We start from the raw sequence: 20,162 nt of genomic DNA on the forward strand, positions 1-20,162 counted from the left end.
CATACCGCACGCAGACTTTTGTCTAGCAGATTCTCTTCTTTGGAGTAAACCAATTCCTGAAGAACCCTGAGCCATGAATACAGCTCTGAAAATTGACTACTAACTTCTTTTAAACTCCACGATTGTGTAGATACATCAGTCTCATCCCACATTAATTCTCCATTAGCTTCCTATTAACGTCGACAGTAAAAGTTACATACAACGTACGCTTCATACTTGATTAAATCGCGCGCACAGTGAGATACGTACCTTACAACTATCTATTAAATTAGTGTCCATAATATAATCATAATTAGATCGTATCGCTGCCCAGAAGTCATCTTTGCAGTCTTCACGATTCGCCCACAACCGCTGATTGTGAAATTGCTTTGGATCTTTCCTACATTATTCATAAAAGTTTCGCAGTTTAGTTTTTCACACATTAAGGCATTTTGGGCAATGTATTTCACGAGACTAGTACAAAATGTGTTAGATTGTCTGCTTAACGGAAGATACGATTCGCCGTGCATTTATGACGGCGTACAGATAAGAACTGGTATAGTTTGAATTATGTGGAGTAGGTGCGAAGCATAGAACGAACCGTTTTTTTGTGAGACTGTTGTATGGCCTTTCTATCGCTATCCCCGCCTGGCCATGCTTTTCCAAGCCTTGGCCGAGCGGCTGGAGCGAAGATAAGGAGAAGCTCATCTTCATGGCTTTGCAGTGGTCTGTAATACAAAGATCAAATTTAAAAAAGCTACAAAAACTCGCCACATATAAATAACACAAACACTTCTACTGTCAACACGATATATCCGTAGACTTAAATTCGTAAGAAACGATTTGCAGAAAACATATATTATATACATACGAACATATACACAGAAGCATCGGACAAAAGGAATATATTTCAAACACTAATAGTAATTTACAATTGAAAATTATATATCTGATTTATTACACAGACACCACTGTACAAGATTCTGATGCTAGAGAAAATTCAATGAACATATTCATTTATTGGTCCTTACATGTATTAGAAAACGAAAGTAGCTGTACTCAGTTATATTTAAATTTACAAAGGAACAACAAAAGAGATAAAGAGATAACCTAAAAACCATTGCTCCGAAAGATACTTTGTTCTGCTTTGGCACTAAACAATACGTAGTTTTTTTACACAATTCACCTACCAAGTGGAACGTGTTACATCCCATGCGCGGAGAAGTACCAAACAAGTATTTAACAGGGCCAGGTCGCGGTAATTTTTCCAAATTCCTAGGTGGAAAAAAATGCAATCAGCTAGATTGCATTAGACGCGACACGACATATGAAGCTTTTCCAGCCTCTGTTATCTCGAACACATTGATCGAACACACGTGCAGAGACACATTTGGAGCGTGAACGTGTACGAGTTGTATACACACGTATTCCGTGCAGACAAAGTGGCGAAATGTGTAAGGTTTTATCGGGAATACAAGTCTCCTATAGAATCCGGCTTAAGTTACGAGATAAGCGTAGAGGAGAGTTTTGTGAACTTGTTCGAAGTGATTCGCGTCGCCCCACCGGAATACTCACTCATTCTTATCGTAAGTAGTCATGAAATAAAGTTAGCATTCTTCGGAACGGCCCCACTTCGAATACATTATTCAGCGCACGAGGGAAAAAACGTGATTGAGGAAACCGGAGAACGTTGTAACGAGAACTCGAGTTGGAGGGGCTGCACTCCACTGCATACACCTTCGAGGCGCCAGCCTCTTGCCTTGCAAGTAGATATGCAAACAATATATCGATACACCGCGGATATCGATACACCTGTCCCTCGAGCCACTTGCCCGACCGTGTAGTACTTCGAACATATTTCATCGGATGTACATTATGCATCGACGCACGGGCCTCGATGCATCGATGCTCGAGCAATGGTTTTTACATTGTTTCCCGAGGGAAACGTTACTGAAAACTTCATTATCGCATTCACTCACTCATGTTACTCGTCGCAATCCCGGGCATACGGACGATCCATTCGGACGCACTCTTAATTGCTCGCCTGTAACATTCGCACGATTCTTAATGCAACGAGTCCGCCAATTTTTTCCTAACAAAATACCGCCTTACACACCACTCCGTGCACACCGATACGCACCGACGTGCACTGTCATACTGCGCATGCGCGCGCGCGACAAGTGTAAGGAGCCACGACTCATGGCGGATTCTCAGTAAGATATCTATTCTTGTTATTGGGTGCAGAGCAGAGCGAACCGGCGTGTAATAAACCGAGGTGGAACGGAATTAGAAGAGATATTCCTGCTGCCGCAATAAGAGAACAGAAATGGCCGCGACAAATTATTAGATAAAGGGCCTGGCGCGTTGCGGGCGTGCCATACGCGTTACGCTCACTTTTTTAAATGTATTTCGATCGGGAGGCTGTTGGACTGCTCGAGATGACACGCTCAAACTACTCGGATAGAACGGGACCGGTATTTGAAAAATGAAGAAAAATTTAAGAACGTAATGTTAACAGGCGTCACTTTACGGTCCTATAAAATAGAACAAGAGAGTGGTGGCAAAATGTGCCTTATGAAAGTGACGCATTTTGGTTTACCCATGACTTCTTTAAGGGATTTTATTCCTTTCGTAATACGTATGATATATCAATTTTTGCAAAAACTTTGTAAATTGTATGCAATAAATAGAAATGTTACAGCAACTTTATGACGACTTGTTTGTCGATTAACGAGTATTGATAACGCCCATAAAACCACAAATTTCCGCGTTCTTAAGTTTCCACATATCTCTCTTTCTCCTCTGACATTTAATAGTTATGCAATTTTTAAGGACGCATCTATGAATCAGTATCAGAATGTGTCATTACCATATACGACTGTAACTTCTTTAATGTCCTTGGACAGTTGATTTACATTACCATTTGAAAACCGTTAAGTAAAGGAACTATCAAGTTTAAGTAGTGAATTAAATGCACTTTTTTTTACCATGACCTCATTAAAAACTCATTTTTTAAATTTCATATCAATTTCATTTACACTTCTATTCACTTTAATTGATACCGATTAAGAATTTTCATTCATTTATAATCTAAATTCAAGTATTTTTAAAATATTCGGAATTGCTAACTGAAAACAACCATCGAATCATTTAATCCTTTGAACGGTAAGGTGCATGCTTCGTGGGAATATATTTTTTACAATTTCTATCTACTGAATATTTATAAACGGTTCACCGCGCATGCCCCCATCAACCGACACAAAAGGATTAAATATTCCGCGCAAAAGTAAGATAGTCATTTAAGAAAACGTGCAAAGGATAGGTGGTAAGGTACCATAAAAGAGTAACATTTGCAAATCCGCTCATTTATTTCATGATGTCCGTCATGGAAAAATCGCGATGAGGGTCAGTCTAGTATTCTTCGGCTCCCTCTCCTTCGCCTTCCGCGGAATCCATTCCAACCTCCTCGTAGTCCTTCTCCAGGGCAGCAAGATCCTCGCGTGCCTCGGAGAACTCACCTTCCTCCATACCCTCGCCGACATACCAGTGCACGAATGCTCTCTTCGCGTACATCAGGTCGAACTTGTGATCGAGGCGAGCCCAAGCCTCTGCGATGGCGGTAGTATTTGATAACATGCAGACAGCTCGCTGCACTTTGGCAAGGTCGCCGCCTGGCACCACAGTGGGCGGTTGGTAGTTAATGCCAACCTTGAATCCAGTAGGACACCAGTCGACGAACTGGATGGTGCGCTTTGTCTTTATAGTGGCGATAGCCGCGTTAACGTCCTTGGGGACAACGTCTCCTCTGTACAGCATGCAACAAGCCATGTACTTCCCGTGACGCGGATCGCATTTTACCATTTGATTGGCTGGCTCGAAGCAGGCATTCGTGATCTCCGCGACAGAGAGCTGCTCGTGGTAGGCCTTCTCCGCGGAGATAACCGGCGCGTAGGTCACCAAGGGGAAATGAATTCTCGGGTAAGGTACCAAGTTAGTCTGGAATTCCGTCAAGTCAACGTTAAGGGCGCCGTCGAAGCGAAGCGAAGCGGTGATCGACGAAACGATTTGACCGATCAGCCGGTTCAGATTCGTGTACGTCGGCCTCTCGATGTCCAAGTTACGGCGACAGATATCGTAGATAGCCTCGTTGTCGACCATGAACGCGCAATCGGAATGTTCTAGAGTGGTATGGGTGGTGAGAATAGAGTTGTAGGGTTCGACCACAGCGGTGGAGACTTGAGGCGCAGGGTAAATGGCGAATTCCAGCTTAGACTTCTTTCCATAATCCACGGAGAGGCGTTCCATCAACAACGACGTGAAGCCAGAACCAGTGCCACCTCCGAAGGAGTGGAAGATGAGGAAACCCTGGAGTCCTGTGCATTGATCGGCAAGCTTGCGAATGCGGTCCAGAACAAGATCGACAATCTCTTTGCCGATCGTGTAATGACCTCGAGCATAGTTGTTCGCAGCATCTTCTTTGCCTGTGATCAACTGTTCTGGGTGGAACAACTGACGATACGTGCCAGTGCGAACCTCGTCTGAAGGTAAGAACATTTGGAAAATGAGGAATTTCATAAAACAGCAGTACCGACGTAAAATATTAAACCAAATCAGATACGAATTACATACCGACTACTGTAGGCTCTAAGTCAATGAAAACAGCTCTGGGAACGTGTTTTCCGGCACCCGTTTCACTGAAGAAAGTATTGAAACTGTCGTCGCCTCCCCCAATTGTTTTGTCTGATGGCATCTGACCATCAGGCTGGATGCCATGTTCCAGGCAATACAACTCCCAACAGGCATTACCGATCTGGACTCCAGCCTGACCAACGTGGATTGAGATACATTCACGCTGGAAAAAAGGACATCGATTTTACCACCTGCAGATTTTATCGAAAATTTTACCTATGTATCACGTAAAACAATAAATCATAGCTATTTAGGCAGAAAACAGACCAGTTACTGCATATATTTAACAGAAAACGCAGCGAAAATCAGATTATTTGAAGTATCGATCGCGTCAGCAAAAACGACGCGCACTTTCCCCCGCCCCACGCCAAACCACGAAATATCACGTTTCCACATTCGGGGATATCAACCTATTTTCCACAGCTAATACCTTTTCGAAAGAAACAGATAATGATATCTGGCCCGAAATATACACGATTCAGCTACGTTTTAACGAAATCGAGATGTCAAATGCGTGGTGATTGCGAAAAGGGCGGAGCCGGCCGGTGCAGCCGTCGCCTTCTCGAGCCGACGCGCTAAGTTTTATCGACTTTTCGGGTTCGTCCCGAAGGCGATATTCTCAAGATTTATTCCCTTACCATTTTGAAGTCTGAAGAAGTGTTTCACGTTCTCGTGGGAAATCGGCAGTTGATAGTTGGAGCAAGTAATGGAGCTACTGCTATCAAACACGCACAACGCTCGATCGAACACCAAACGATTAATGCGCGAGGGACGCCAGGCGACATGCTTTTATACCCCTGACTATCGACTCTTTCAGCGCACGCTCATTGGCCGCTAGTGAGCTCATCCCAGTCCCGGATTGGTCGACGATCAGCCGCAGCACGCCACAACGCCTTCACGCATGTTAGCTACTCGCAAAATATAGTACCTTGTTTCTGTCATGCGACATTTATTTTATTGATTTTACAAATTTCGCCCGTGTGCAGCATGGAAATTGGCATGTAACGACCTGTTCGTTGACTCGGTAACGATTGTTTCGATATGAAACGCTTCTGCTGAAACAGCGCGATGCAGTCGTAATTTATTCAGGGTGTGAATCGAACGTACGTGTGCGACACAGCAGGACGTACGCTAACGTTTGTCCAAACTGCAACCTTTTACATACATTGTAGCAGATATTCCAGGGCATTTTGGAAGTCATGTTAAATAGATTACGCTAGGAATCGTGTGATAATGCCGAGGGATGCGTGTTCTATCTACAGATATACATAAGTATACAAAATAATATGAGTACGACCCAATTAACAAATTAATTATCGAGACTGGGTGGGTCGCAGAAACGTGATCCGTAATTAGTAAGATTCTAGCAGCGATCACTATACTCGTATAGAAATATAATTTTCAAAGGAGATCTTCTAGGTAACTATATTTTAATTTGGTTAGGGATCCCTAAATGGAGATTATTGAAATGTATGTTGGAAACATTTTTGTTTGTGGATGCATCATTCCCGTATAGTGAGTCGTGGAATTCTTGTCATCAGAGTTTCACGTTGCAGATGAGAGAAAGTTGCGTGGTATGAAGTAGTACATACTTGAATCTTTCTCATGATGTAGGCCTTGCAGAATTATCATCCTTTTCATGAACAGTATTCTCTTAATATTTTCTTTTAACAAAGAAACTTCTGTTTTGGGCATAATTATGTTTCCCAATTTCTTTTAACAAAGGAAGTGCGTTCGCAGAGAACTCTGTAAACTCTTTGAGCAGGCACAGAATTTTGTTCTTCACGGCACAGCAATGCAAAAGAACAGGACTTATTCTTAGTTGCAAAACTACTCGCGATTGCTTATGGGCGTTGAACTTGCCCATTGGCTAAGAATAGACGTTGCACAGCTGCGTGCCTATTTGCAAAGTACATCTATATAATAATCGCGAAAACCTATCCACCACTAAACAGTACTTCCAATGTCTTCTTATTAAAAACGTCCTACTAATTCCGTACGAAATTATTCGTTTATTCTGTGAAATGTCATAAAATCAATGGACAAATCAATTCTCAAATTTAACACAAACATTTTCGCCCAGATAAAGTTTTAACCTTTTCTCATAAATGTTATTAAAAAAAAAACGTAGGATGTAAATAAAATCTTTCACGATGTCCTCCCATCTTTTGTTTAATTTGTTGTGCGTGAAAATTAGTCGATTCCTTCGGGATTTATAACAGGAAGCAGGAAAAGTCTTACAAAACGACCCAATAAATCTTTCGATCGACAGATATACGTACCTTTTTCGCTTCCTTGGCTTATTCAAAGGCTTTTCGTGATGGTGAGGTGCCAAGGAAGGATGAGAGTTGCCATAAGAGAACGCATGCGCCACTCGGCCGCTCACTTTTTCTAAAATTGGTCACAGACGGTCGGATCTCGAGTAAGGAAAGCGGTAAACCGTGGTGATCATTCCTCAGGAAGATCTGCAGGGTGGGGTACAGACCGTTACAGTTGAAAATAACTCATCTGTGCAGCGGTTTGCTCGCATATAATTGCGTGCACCTCAGAGAGAGAGAGAGAGCTACAGGATTCTTTTGTGCAGTGTTATTCTTTCGAATAGAAGGACTAACATTTAATAGCCACGTTTTAAGCAGGACTTCCACAATCAGGGCCGGCGCGAGGATGGTTGGCGCCCTTATGCAAGAAAATTTTTAGCGCCCCCAAATTTTTGTACCGGTTTTCTATTTAATGTTTTTCCTTTACGGAGTACAATATAAAAAAGAATTACATTTACATTTTGTTTATGTGGGAGTTGGATTCTTTTATTACTAACCGTGCGATATATGTAAGTTTTTTAACTTGCATAATGGGTTCCGCCGGCCCTGTCCACAATCCTCAAACCTACCGCATATGTTCTTACAAATTCACTACAACTTCTTGGGCAGACAAATAAGTTTTGTACACCTTGACCTGCTTAAACAATTGTTCCAGGCTGACAAATGTTGATGAAAGTTTTACATAGACACAATTGCACACAGTTGAATATTCTACAACTAGCTTTACTACTCGGTTTCACCCGAAATTTAAATACTGATTTTATAAAAAAAATTCATTTATTTATTTTTTTTTGTGAAAATAGTCACATTCATCTGGATTAGCTAGGCATAATGATCTGGAGCACATTTCGTGACCCCAGAGTTTACCGTCCAATTTTTTTTAGGCGACAGACAAACACACAAACTAGGTTCTACTTTATATATTAAGATTTCTGCAGAGATGCCGGTGTCAAGCGTGACTATGAAAGTTGATCCTCGATATTAATACAGGCAATACCCGTACAACCGTAAATACTAGCGATGATGTAACACGGCGACCACGCGCCTCATTGTCCTTGCATTTGTAACGATCTCCTTTACCGAATATAGTTAGCTGAAGTCGCGAGTCTCCTTGTATCGAAGTTAACATATTCGCGTAGGTCGAAAACGACTGCAAACTTAATTCCCGGCAACCTAATTCTCCAAGACCTTAATTTACCGTAGTGCTATCAGACATGAATATGGAGAAGAAATTAATCCAGACCCTGTAACGTTTAATGATCCGTAATGCTCAGTTTTATATAACCATGCATCACCTACTGGAACAAATCATGCTTGTTCCGATTGCGCGTGGGTTGCTTGTTGTTTTCCATATTTTATTATCTCTGCGTCATCCGAATCTAAGCCTCCTAACGTGCACCGAGAAAGAGTAGCCACAACAAAAGCGTATATTATTTGATCAGGGAGAATGCTCGGGTAAAGGGACAATTTTTTTTTTATAGAAGAAACGCGTCCGTCACTTGTACATGTATGTATACTTGCTTAGTAATGTAATAGAGTGCCTATAACGTGTATTTCTGAGAACAAATAAATCACATATAATTTACAAAAAGGAACTTGACGCGGCGCTTAATATTGCTCTTATCATCCGTTCAATAGATAAGATATTATTATTATACGTGTATCTCAGGTGTATGATTTTTTAAAAGACTAACTTTATGCGTGCACTCGCACGCACACAGACACACACACGCAACACGCTCACGCATCCACCTCCGGTGTACATACGCATACTTACAAACAAATCGAAATCCTTTTCGCAAGCTCCTTAGAAAATTATTTTCTTTTCGGTTGATACAATGCGCATTCGCATTACGGTGCAATTTCAAAAGAAAATAAAGCGAAAGTAGAGGTACAACGCTTTCGAGAACAAGTTTCCGTGTATCGTTATAAGAAACGTACACGAGGCAGTGCGTTACGTACAAGGGATATCAAGAATTTCAAAATTTCGAAACCAGGCGTTACGCTCGAATTGCATTCATTTTCCAACGATACCTTTGCTTGTAAGTATGGGTTTTCTTATGCGATATAAGGTTGCACGCAAGCGCGTGATTTTACGAATACAATATACAAAGAACAACGTTTCCTTTCTTTGTTGAAGACACGAACTTGGAAGGGCACACTCTCGAAATCAGGCGTGGCTTGATTTACTCTTCCAAATTAATTCACTATCGCGATATGATCTAGGAAATATATCTCCTTGCTATGTAGCCGCTTGTTAAAAAATCTCCAATACTTAAATCGTATTTTCAACAAGTGGACAAGCTATGATGAAATCATTGCGACTTTTTACTGTTTACTTATAATATATCAATGCTTCCTTTTTTATTTTATTAACCCTCGGAAGACGAATGGTGGATACGGTCGCGTAAGGCGAATGCTGGGTCAGTTTGACCCGTAGCAACGTTTCTATGGTAAACGGGTTTCGCGAAAAAATTGAATATAAATCGAATTAATCCCACGTACCTAAATAGGTAATAAAAAAAATACATAAAAAAATATTCACTTAAATTGATACATAAAATAGGTGTACCTCCTGTATAATTTCCACAAATAATGTTACTGCAATTTAGGCATCTCACACTATATTTGCCATTGCCATAAAAAATGCAACATCGTGATCGACTTTGTCAGAGTTGGATGAAAATGACCCTGCATTCGTTGTACGAGGGTTAATCATTACCTTCTAATCGGTTAACTTAGCGACACAATCTGTTAATCCTCCTGATTCGAACAATTGTATTCTACAACGGGTTCCTGCTTTATATAGAACGGTCCATTCTAATCGATTTACGCAAGTAGGATCGAAACTATAACAGTGTCGATGATAAGGGAAATATTCCGCGTTGAATGCAATGTTTCCATAGATAGAGGTGTTGCGGATATAGGAATATCATGGTCCATCTTTTCGAATGCGATCCTGTACTCCTTTTTTACAGCTTCTGGACGCCGCTAATAATTTCCCCGGTATTTGCGTGGATCGATTAAAACGGGGTATCCTGTATATTGTCATTATGTACTATTCTGCCGAGAAATACAGTCGAAGGTACATACAAGGTCGGGAACTGTCGTAGAGTCCACTCGATACCGAAACATCTGATCGCTCGTCGATCCTATGACTACGTATAAAACGGCACGACGTCTACATCTAAAATTTTATCTATGTACAATAAACGTCCTGGCGAGAGCCTCGAGCACGCACGTTCGCCGGGGATAGTTCGATCGGGACGTAGCTCGCCCGAGGTTCGCCTTAAAATTTCTATCGCCGACACTTAGGATCGATCAGCTCTATCTCTAAATTTACATCTAGATTACCCAAGTATTTGCACAAGTTGCCGTTCGGAAGGTTTCCATCGATAATCGCCTGGGCGTCGTCAGATTTGAAACATTGTTCCTTTCGTCGTTCCAACGTTACAGAAGCACTGATCGTAGAAGAAAGAGCCGGGGTGCGAGGGTGCGCACGGTCGAGAGGAAAGTGACCTTTTAGAACGTACGATTTGCAGGGCAGTGTTTGAGAGAGCAACGTCGATTGGAATCCCCTCCCCCGTCGACATTTCATGCCTTCTTATTCGTATCGATCGCTTCTAGCGATTCCGCGTCGATGCTAAGCCCGCGACGGGTCGCGGGGATTATGTAGCTTCGGCAGCCTCGTTCTTTCCGCCCTTTCTCCTGGAACAGAGCGCGCTGCTCCGCCGGGGTTGAAACATAGAGTTTTAACAGTACAATGCGTTCTACCTAAACATACAATGGCACGATTGGCCCGTTGGTAGGCCGTACTTCGGGGTCGTACATGCTAATCCGAATGGAGAGCTGTCAGCTAAACGCTTCACTGATGGGGAATAAATTATCCCTGCCGCGGGAAACTCGCGATTAACTTGGGGAAACTCTACCGGCTCCCCTCCAGTTAATCCGCTCGGTTATTGTTCAGCTTGGCTTTAGGCGGTTCGCGTCGTATGGGTGTACTAGCGAAAGAATGAGATTCACGGCCTCGACGATCGAGCAGGATCCACGTGTGTTAGGGCCACGATCCCCTCGAACGCTGAACGTTCGTCTGGATTATTCGTTCTCACTTTGATCGTTACTTTGCAATAGCGAACCGATGTAGAATCCGTAGCCCAGTCGATTGGCGAGGCCGGCCACGGATCAGAGATTCTCTTCGTCAACGTCCTCGTCCTCTGAGCTGCCGTAGTTCTCGCCGCTGTCCTGCCGGTCGACGGCCACGAAAAGCGCCATGAAACCCTTGTTCGATATTGTGTCGTCGGTTCTGAATCGCACTAGAAGCGCCTCGTTCATCGAGATGAAGTCGGTCGTGTTCTAGAGGATAATTGAATGCGGTGTTAAATTGGAGAGAGTGGTGGTGGGACGGGGTGTCCAAAGAGGGTTCTAATCGCGCTCTTCGTTGAAAATAATTTATGTAACTTTTGTAGTTGTATTTGTAGTTGAAATACTGATTTAGGACTTTCCTCAGATTTCTACTACTTACAAGGGAACACATCGAACCCGCTCTCGCAGATTTTGACGAGACTCTGCAGACTTGCAGAGTAGTGAAAAATATTTGACACGTACTTTTTGTTAGCGGCAATCGCCCAGCTGGGAGGGGTGAAAAGAGCTCCTAATGTTGGGAGTCGAAAACATATTTTTTGAAATTTTCTAAAAACTGAACAGGGGTTGAATTAGTATTTAAAAAACTCACACTTTAAAAGAACAAATTTTGTCTAATGATTCTCGAGATATTCCAGAAAATATGTTTTCGACCCCCAACTTTAGGGGCTCTTTTCACCCCTTCACCACGAACGATTGCAAGTTGTTACGATACAAGTAGTAATTTACATTCTATATTCCGCGTGCCATCGATAATCAATTCGATGATGCGAAAGTAGATAATGAAAATTGAAAGTGCACTTACGCTATTTCCACAATACCGTCCGTACGGAGGTCCCGATGTGTCCAAGCCGGAGTAGACTTCGACAAAGTCATAGTTGCATTCGCTCTCCGACTCGAGTTGGAACATGAGGAAGGTCAGATGCACATTTTTGCCGGGTGGTGCCTCGATCGACCAATCGCAGTCCGTCCTGTGGTCGTAATTGTGATAGCCATACTTCGCGTGCGAGTACAAATGCTTCACTTCGTCCGTTGCAATCAGGTGGCCGCCACAAGCTGCGGAACATAATTGCCTGAGAGAAATTCCGCTGGCCGCTGTGCATTATCTAACTGAATCTAGCATTTCATATTTCCCAGTGATTAACACCGTGAAATTAACACCTTTAGAATTTATTGCGAATTAAGGGTAGCGCATGGGGTGGTCTGCATGCGACTCTGATGGCCAAACGAGATTTTACCGAGGATTTTACTAAGATTTTACTTCGCCCTGAAGGCGAGATGAAAGTGGAAGTATACGAACCTATATTGTAACAAAGATCTATTAAAAATATAATAAGTAATTTTTCTAATAACGTCGAGAATATAATATTTGAAGAACAAGGGGCGCGTGTAGAGTATTATTTAAATTTCCTTTGTAACTGACAGTTTCCGAGATTAAATCAGCGGTTTCATTTTGAATAATTATTAAATATAGGCTGAATCATTTGTGCAGTTATATATTTTGAAATCAACAATTTTCTTTCTATTTATGTTTGAAAGTTCAATCTTCTTACCTGTACTATGAGTTGCAAGGAAGCCTTTCCTTTGGACGGAGGCGTCGCTTTTAAACACCATGTACATTTGATTTCCAGTCGCGAGGATGGGATGAGGTTCTTTAGTGCCACAGAATTTGCCAAGGATATGGCTGTCCGGGGAATCACCGTCGTAAATGGCAATATGATCGTAAGCGCATTCTTGATGGGATTCCATCTCGAAGACTTTGAACACCTGGGAAATGACCAAGTTATTTACGATTCGAAATTTATTCACGTGTATACTATCGAGAGCTCTATCACGAGAGCTAAATAATTGAGTAGGTAGGGTGGATGTACCGTTTCTGGTCATTGCACTGTTTTAGGCCATGTGCATAATTATCTTATTTTTAAATTGCTTGCAGATCATTATTATGTGGAGAATTTCATATCACATATACTTTGTTTAGTATACCGCCAGAAATATAAGGTTACATTTATTGCTTACACAGGAAACTATTATATTTTTTAAGAAGTCGCCGAAACTGGTACAATACCTTAAGGGGACCTTCCGGTCTAGAGCCCAACAAAGTAGGTGATATTTAGGAATTAATTAAAGGAAAACTACTATGTATAATTTAATGGGACTTTTTGCATTGTATTAAGGATGTCCTAAGCTACAGAAATATATTTTTTGTTTTATAATTAATCAATGCAGACGGCACTGGAGCGTCGTTAAAGTCAAGGCGTCAAAAAATTGATTCAAATCGAGGGGACCTGTATCTACAAAAGTTATTATCCAATTCGACTGAAACTTTTTTTTATTTTGAAGAATATACTTCTGGCTAGGGGAGAAACCAGAAAAAATTACAAAAATGACATTTTTTTAGGAAATAACGACACTTGAAGTTTGAAATCACTTTTTCCCTATAGTTTTCATCCTTTCAACGCCTTTGAAAATTACAAATTTTCAATTTTTTGTATTTTTTCTAGTATTCCCCCTAGCCAGAAGTATATTCTTCAAAATAAAAAAAGTTTCAGTCGAATCCGATAATAACTTTTGGAAATACTGGTCCCACCGTTTTGAGAACACTGTTTCGAGAAAAACGCGTTTAAAGTTTTACGTAAGTGCCGAGTGGCCGGGGGTTACCCATGTACTTGCCGCTACCCAAATGCCTATAACTTCGGGAATTTTAAGAATTTCAGTAAATCCTTTTAAACGCGCATTCCTAAAAGGTTGAACATTCGAAAAATGAAATAAAAAAAAAATCGACTTTTAGACCGGAACCTCCCCTTAAAGTGGCCACAAATGGTGCATCTACCCTATGTAACGTTAGAATTAGCGACTGAAAAAGAAGCGTACTAGGTCCAGAGATATTCTAATAATCTTCTTTAATAATTATCAGGGATTACTAACCAATTTGATGCGGTGTCCAGGCTTGGTGACAAAGTGCCAAACGCAATCCTTGAGGCCAGGGTAATAATCGGGGTAGTTCGGTGACGTGATGGTGCCCATAGGCGCGGCGATTTCGTACTTGCAGCCACCCTCTTTGCAATCGTGTCCATTTTCATGGAGCGTGAAACCGTTGTGACATGAACATTGATAAGAGCCTATTGTGTTCCTGCACTCGTGTTGGCAGCCACCGTTATTGTTCGCGCATTCGTCCATGTCCGTAAAGAAAACCGCTGCGAAGCCTGTTTTCTGAATACTGTAACACGGGAGGAAGGAAACGTGAATATAAACTACCAGAATAAAAGAAAGAGTTCTTAGTCCTCCTCGAGGTGACATCCTTTGAGAAATATTACGCGCCCGAACATCTGGAAGCTACTCTGCGATTCGATAGAAATACTTCGGTGTAGTTGAACAGATTACCTGTTATCAGACGTGAATGTGACTTTCATGAAGTTCCCCTCGGACGTAATTAGCGGCGGCACTCTCGAGCCACAGAAAATCCCGTGTTTCCTCAAAATGTCGTCTCCAAGCTTGCTGCTCACTTCGACAGAGTCGTATTCACACTCCTGCTGCCGGGCATTGTTTCCTTCCAGATCGAAGTGCGTGAAATTTAACGTGATGCGGTATTGCGGGGGGGCTATGATTTCCCAGACGCAGTCTTTATTTCCGGGGTAAGTTACCGGAAACGAGGGGCTCGTGATGGTTCCGTTGCTGTCTTCGAACACTCCCCCGCAGGCGTCTAATGTGAATTCACGCAAATTTTAATTGGCAGAGGTCGATCAAGAGTAGATACAAGGGGGAGGATGGTGCCCTGTTGATTTACCTTCGCAATGCTTCCCATCGGAATGTAATTCGTAGCCTGGTTTACAGGAGCACTCAAATCCACCTAAAGTGTTGATGCAATCGTGTTCGCAGCCGTGCTCGGTCAGAACACACTCGTCGAATTCTGAAATGTTTAGTAAAACAATTTTAATTTTTGCTTCTGCTCTAAGTAATTGATACGCGGTTTACTAAGTGGTAGGTATGTGGAGGGAGTTCCCTTAAGGGGTCAGTCCACTGTGACGGTTTGAAAAATTAAGCTCTTTTTACAAATTTTTTTCTCCGTAGATACAACATATAATGCAATAAATCTGTTTGGTATTTATTAAGCTATTCTTATATTATACAAAAAAAAATTAAAATAGTTTTTTTTAATTTGTTATAAAATTTTAAACGCGATTATCTCAAAGCAATATTTTTTCGACTGGTGCAGGTGATAGCAAAATAACTATTTGACCAATCAGTCTGCAATTTTTACACGTTATTCAGCATATCAGTGGCTATGACCGGGACTACAAAAACCTTCTTTGATTAAAGATTTCATACTTTTTACGAGGCAAAGTGATTGAAAAATTCACTGTATTTCGACAGTTAAATTTCAAACCTCCGCCATTTTGCTAATTTTTTATCAGTAAAAATAATCCTGGTTCCGGCGATAACCACACTCATAATGATTACAACACACTTTGAACTTTTTGTTTCAAATGCACCAGCATTACATCGCTTTCTCAAGGCGTTTACATCAGTGCGATATATATTTAAAAAAAGACTGTTAAAAATTTAAAAAATATTTTTTTCCCTTCAATAAGTGTATTAACAAGTAGACAAAAAATTATTTACGTTGGTCATTCCGTTTACTAAAAACTAAATCCTAAGAAATGGCAATTTTTCACGACTTCACAGTGGACTGACCCCTTAACGCTGGACGACACCTAATACCGGACATTAGCTATATCTGTGATATCTGAAACGCTACCGAGCCGTTATTCAGTGTAAACCGTAGAGGGGATAGAAAAAAACGACAATTAGGTTTCGACTAAGGAGATTGATTTACTATTATTTATTTCTTCTTATTTGAGAAAAACCTTAAGCGTCCTTCACTAGGGGAACTCCCCCAGTGGCGCACCCAGAGGGGGCCAAGGGGTCCTGGCACCCCAAAGAAAAAGGAGATTAAATTAACCACGACTGAAGTAATTGAAGAGCTTTGTAAAAAGAAAAGAAAACTCGAAATTATTCTTTAAATAAATTCTTATAATCACCTGATGAATTTTACTGAATTTGCATTAAAAATATCTGTATCCTTTCAACTCGGCTCCCCCCACGATTCTTTCCTTAGTAGGTAATTAACACAGCTTATCGAAATCGATTTCATTTAACCTTCACCAAATATCCAGAAAGACCATCTACTTTCTCAAACTATTCACGCAAACTATTCGTACCTAATTCCTTTCAGACAGGAAAATATTTCTAACTGACTGTCAAGATTCGGATCAATGCGCACAGGCCAAGGATATCTACACATGTCCACCACCCTCGACCAACTAACGTAATCGAAGGTACAACTGTGAAACCCTACCTTTCATGAACGTAGCTGAGAATCCAGCCTTCTGCACCGATCCGTCGCTAACGAACTTCACCAGAAGTTTGTTCCCGGTGGACTTAATGTCCGGTGGTATTTTGTAGCCGCAATAAACTCCGATCAACGGCGAGTCCGCGTTATGACCGTCCCGCACCTCCACGTAGTCGTACACACAATTGTCGTGGTTCTCGATCTCGAAGGATTGAAACTTTAGGGCGACCTGGTAGTTTTGCGGCACCGAGAGCTTCCAAATGCACTCCTTGCTGGACTGGTACTCTTCCGGGTAATTCGGCGACTCTAAATGACCGGTACCATCCAGCTCGACGTCGCCGCCGCAAACGGCCTCGTAGGTCGACGTGAAACCGCGATGCCCGCTCTGACGACTGGACGTCACGTACGTTACCAGCATTCGACTTCCGGTGGAAACGACCGGCTCGTGGATCTTCCCGCTGCCGCAGAAACGACCTGCATCGCGATTTACCTGACCGTTATTAATTCTGTGGGCCACGCCAAGTTAGATTCTATACGAAATGGGTAGAACGACCGGGATGTCGGGTACCTAGCGAGGAATGTGAGCCATTTATAAAATAGTTGCGATTCCTTAGTGGCCGTTCCTTAGTTATTCCAAAATCTGTGAGCATTGCAGGGCTACTGGATGCACTCGTGAGCATAGTTTACTAGCTTTACTACTCGGCTTTGCACGAAATTTAGATTCTGATTGTATAAAAAAGAATTTTTTTTTTAGTTCCCTTTTGTGAAAATGGTCACATTCGTCTGGATTATTCAGGCATAATGAGCTGATGCAAATTTCGTGATCTCAGAGTTTAACGATCGTAAGTTTTTAGGCGACAGACAAACACACGAACATATAGAAGCGTTCTGCTTTAGATATTATATATTTCATTAGAGGAAAAGGTGGTAATTCGGTCCCCACGTGATTTTCATGTTATTAACAAAAATATCTAGCGGCTAATAGCAAAAGGAAAGCCTTTCGTCGTCCCCAAGAAGTATTTCTTGTCGGTTAAGAAAGTTAAAGTGTTGTGTGTCGGGATATATTTGATACAAGGTAGTTAGAATCGATATTTATAAGTAAGGTCACTTAATCTTTGATATTTTCAAATATAATCTTTCCAAAACTTGTAGTTCCCCACAATGGAGGGTAATATGGCCCCCCGGGTAATGAGCCCCAAAAATCATCCGCTGATATTTCAGACATCGAAATTCCTCGTGAAGCTTCTGATAACACCGATGCATTATGCATGTTTTGTGGCGGCCGTTATGCCATGGACCAACGCGACGAAATATGGATTAAATGCATCATATGCGAATTATGGGCACATAGCAAGTGCACATCGTACGAGAAAGTTGAAAATGTGTGCGACTTTTGTGTATAAATAATTAAATATTCTTTATTCATTTAATTTCGATCTCTGATGTTGCCAGAGAAGTGTTTTTTATGATTTTTGTTAGGGGACCATGTTACCCTTACCTTTGTAAGAGCGCCGAAAATGTAATTTTATCATAATACATATAAAATTCAATTAAATTGCTTTTCTTTTGCTTCCACCTTTTATCACACATAAACTTATTAGCTTACCTAGATTTTAAGCAAAAATTGAAAGCAATTTATGCATCAGATTTTAGGAAGATATATCAAACTGGGGGGCCATATTTCCACACCTTCCTCTGTGTATATTATGATGCGTTCATTCGTAATAGAATAGCAGTCTGATTAAAATAATTGATAGGTGTGACTTTGACTTGCGATTTCAAATACGTCCTCCCAATGGATTACTTACCCATGTAAGAGTCTAGGCAACATCTTGCTCGGTGTTCTTTCGCCCGTGCAAAGAATATTCGCGATATACACCCCAGTGATATAGTGAGACCAGGGGTAAGTGTAAATTTCACCCGGGTGTTTACGGTTTCGTTATCACGCGTCGAGCGGCTTACCTAGAACGTTACTCTTGTGCCAGTACCCGTCTCTAATCTCCAGGTAGTCGCTGCGGCAAAAATTGCTCTTAAACAAGTCCAAGGACGTGATGTTCAGGACAATGCGTTCACCGTGGGTCGCTGTGATCCTCCATTCGCACCGTTCACCATCCGGGGGCGGCGAGCTGTTCGGATGCGTCGGGGAGCCAAAGCTCCCGCTGTTTTCTTGAAACGTTCTGCCACACTCTGCGGAAATAAATCAGGTGCGTCGTCTCGGGGAATTTATTTTCAAACTCGAAACGTAAAAACGCTCTTCTCCGATCTCCTTGCGTTGCTCCGGCCCATTGCAAGTGGAACGTTCCGTTTAAAAGGAGGGATTAACAACAATGGCAACTTACTGTGGCATTTGTAAAGGAGATTCGTCTGGGCGATGTCACCCTCGCTGAGTCGAAGCCTCTGCCCGATCTCAGGGCGTTTCTTCCCGTGGTTCTCCATCGGAAGAATTGTGTCCAAGTACGTGCCCCTCGAGAACGTGTTCTTCGCGTAGTGCATAATGGAATCGTAGTCGTAGGGCAAGCCAAGCGAATTCACTTCCTCCTCCGTCAGTTTGTTGAAATTGTATTCCTGGCCTACGGGAGTTAAGTTTCACGTGCATAACGAGGCTGCGTATAAAGGAGCAGAGCTTCGTAGGTGCATCTATTTATCTACCTGGCACAGTAACATTTTAAAGGATGCCAGCGAAGTCCTTAATTATTTAACGCGCTCTGTTAACAACACTCTGCCCATTCACACAGGGATTTACGTAAACCACGATAACAAACTATTATCGCGTGTCTACAAATGAAAGCACCCGATATATTAATATTTAAACATCAATATTCATACGTCGACGGGCAAACGATTTACCTGTAGTTTTGCATAATCGGAAACAAACGTACACGCCATCGAACAGAAATTCTATCGGCGCCGCGAGCGAACTAAATTAATAACCACTTCGCGTCGACAAACATTCGCCGTTAAACCAGCGAGATCTCACGTCCAATAACTCCCGCCGGCCGCGGAGTAAACGTGCCAATGCTGGAAGCAAAGAAACAAAGGCGATCGATTGCGCCGGCCGTCCAACTTCTGGCCGCCGAAGCGCTCGACAGTGTCAGCCGTTTCCGGTACACAACGGGGGCGTACGTCAGAGGAGCGTAGTCTCCCGCTCGTCGTTGCGAGGACTGTTCTCTGCCTCGATGGCAGTTTCGCCAAGTGTTATTCGATAGACGACTAGCTGGCGTGCACGTTCGATAGCTGTTTGATCATCGAAATGGCCGAACGTCGGCCTTAAACGGAACCGCGGCGCGGAAGCCCGTTTCTATTTCCGTGGACCCGTGACATTTTGTCGGGGGATGTTAGGCCCAAGATCTAATTCCAGAGCGTAAACAGATGGTGCCACGGACGAGCTGTCTCGCTAATTAAACAGCTCGTTACCATCCCCGTTATGAGTATCCATTAATCGAACCGCGATCACCCGGGGACTGCGCGGCCAGCGTGTAAATATTAGAACAGCGGCCTGGTCAGATGTCATCGCTAATGATTGGCGTGATTTCGCTGGGGCTCCTTCCCCAAATTGGCCCATTTATCGCGGACCGGAAGCCTACACGGCGCGAAGGCAAACGCGCGAACCATTCCGGGCAGAGTCGAATTACGACGCAGGCTTACGTAGAGTTTGCATCGAGTAGGATCTTCCTCAAGTTCAG

General features: G+C 42.3%; 3 protein-coding genes across 5 annotated transcripts in view; all 3 read right to left on the reverse strand.

Moving 5' to 3' along the window:
* LOC143378583 (klarsicht protein) overlaps nt 1–3,177 on the reverse strand; it is a 147,221-nt gene extending 144,044 nt beyond the window's left edge. The window contains exons 1-4 of one of the 3 annotated variants that reach the window (XM_076830401.1): nt 1,959–3,177; nt 581–707; nt 250–379; nt 6–170 (exon numbers count right to left, since the gene is read on the reverse strand). In XM_076830401.1, coding sequence (XP_076686516.1) covers nt 6–170; nt 250–379; nt 581–707; nt 1,959–1,986 — 450 coding nt within the window. In that variant the 5' untranslated portion in view covers nt 1,987–3,177. Of the gene's footprint in view, nt 1–5; nt 171–249; nt 380–580; nt 708–1,169; nt 1,306–1,554; nt 1,694–1,958 lie in introns of those variants that run through there. The other 2 variants (XM_076830402.1, XM_076830403.1) reach the window with 2 other exon arrangements.
* A 151-nt stretch (nt 3,178–3,328) lies between these two features.
* On the reverse strand, nt 3,329–5,463 carry LOC143378592 (tubulin alpha-1 chain). Its single transcript, XM_076830428.1, has 3 exons — nt 5,307–5,463; nt 4,609–4,831; nt 3,329–4,517 (listed from the first exon to the last, which is right to left on the reverse strand). The coding sequence occupies exons 1-3, from the start codon at nt 5,307–5,309 to the stop codon at nt 3,391–3,393; spliced, it is 1,353 nt and encodes a 450-aa protein (XP_076686543.1). The 5' UTR covers nt 5,310–5,463; the 3' UTR covers nt 3,329–3,390.
* A 3,056-nt stretch (nt 5,464–8,519) lies between these two features.
* Tok (tolloid-like protein 1 tolkin) overlaps nt 8,520–20,162 on the reverse strand; it is a 75,658-nt gene continuing 64,015 nt past the window's right edge. Inside the window, exons 7-15 of the mRNA XM_076830405.1 lie at nt 18,819–19,049; nt 18,442–18,666; nt 16,486–16,953; nt 14,914–15,036; nt 14,511–14,829; nt 14,055–14,346; nt 12,680–12,893; nt 11,932–12,182; nt 8,520–11,339 (exon numbers count right to left, since the gene is read on the reverse strand). Coding sequence (XP_076686520.1) covers nt 11,169–11,339; nt 11,932–12,182; nt 12,680–12,893; nt 14,055–14,346; nt 14,511–14,829; nt 14,914–15,036; nt 16,486–16,953; nt 18,442–18,666; nt 18,819–19,049 — 2,294 coding nt within the window. The 3' untranslated portion in view covers nt 8,520–11,168. The remainder of the gene's footprint in view (nt 11,340–11,931; nt 12,183–12,679; nt 12,894–14,054; nt 14,347–14,510; nt 14,830–14,913; nt 15,037–16,485; nt 16,954–18,441; nt 18,667–18,818; nt 19,050–20,162) is intronic.

Source organism: Andrena cerasifolii, chromosome 2, assembly GCF_050908995.1.
Source record: "Andrena cerasifolii isolate SP2316 chromosome 2, iyAndCera1_principal, whole genome shotgun sequence".
Classification (NCBI taxonomy): Eukaryota; Metazoa; Arthropoda; class Insecta; order Hymenoptera; family Andrenidae; genus Andrena; species Andrena cerasifolii.

What these genes read in the sequence shown, in the direction of transcription:
- LOC143378592 (XM_076830428.1), bottom strand. An exon ending in CTTAGAGCCTACAGTAGTCG is followed by an intron (nt 4,518 to 4,608) that starts GTATGTAATTCG and finishes TCTTACCTTCAG; the next exon opens with ACGAGGTTCGCACTGGCACG.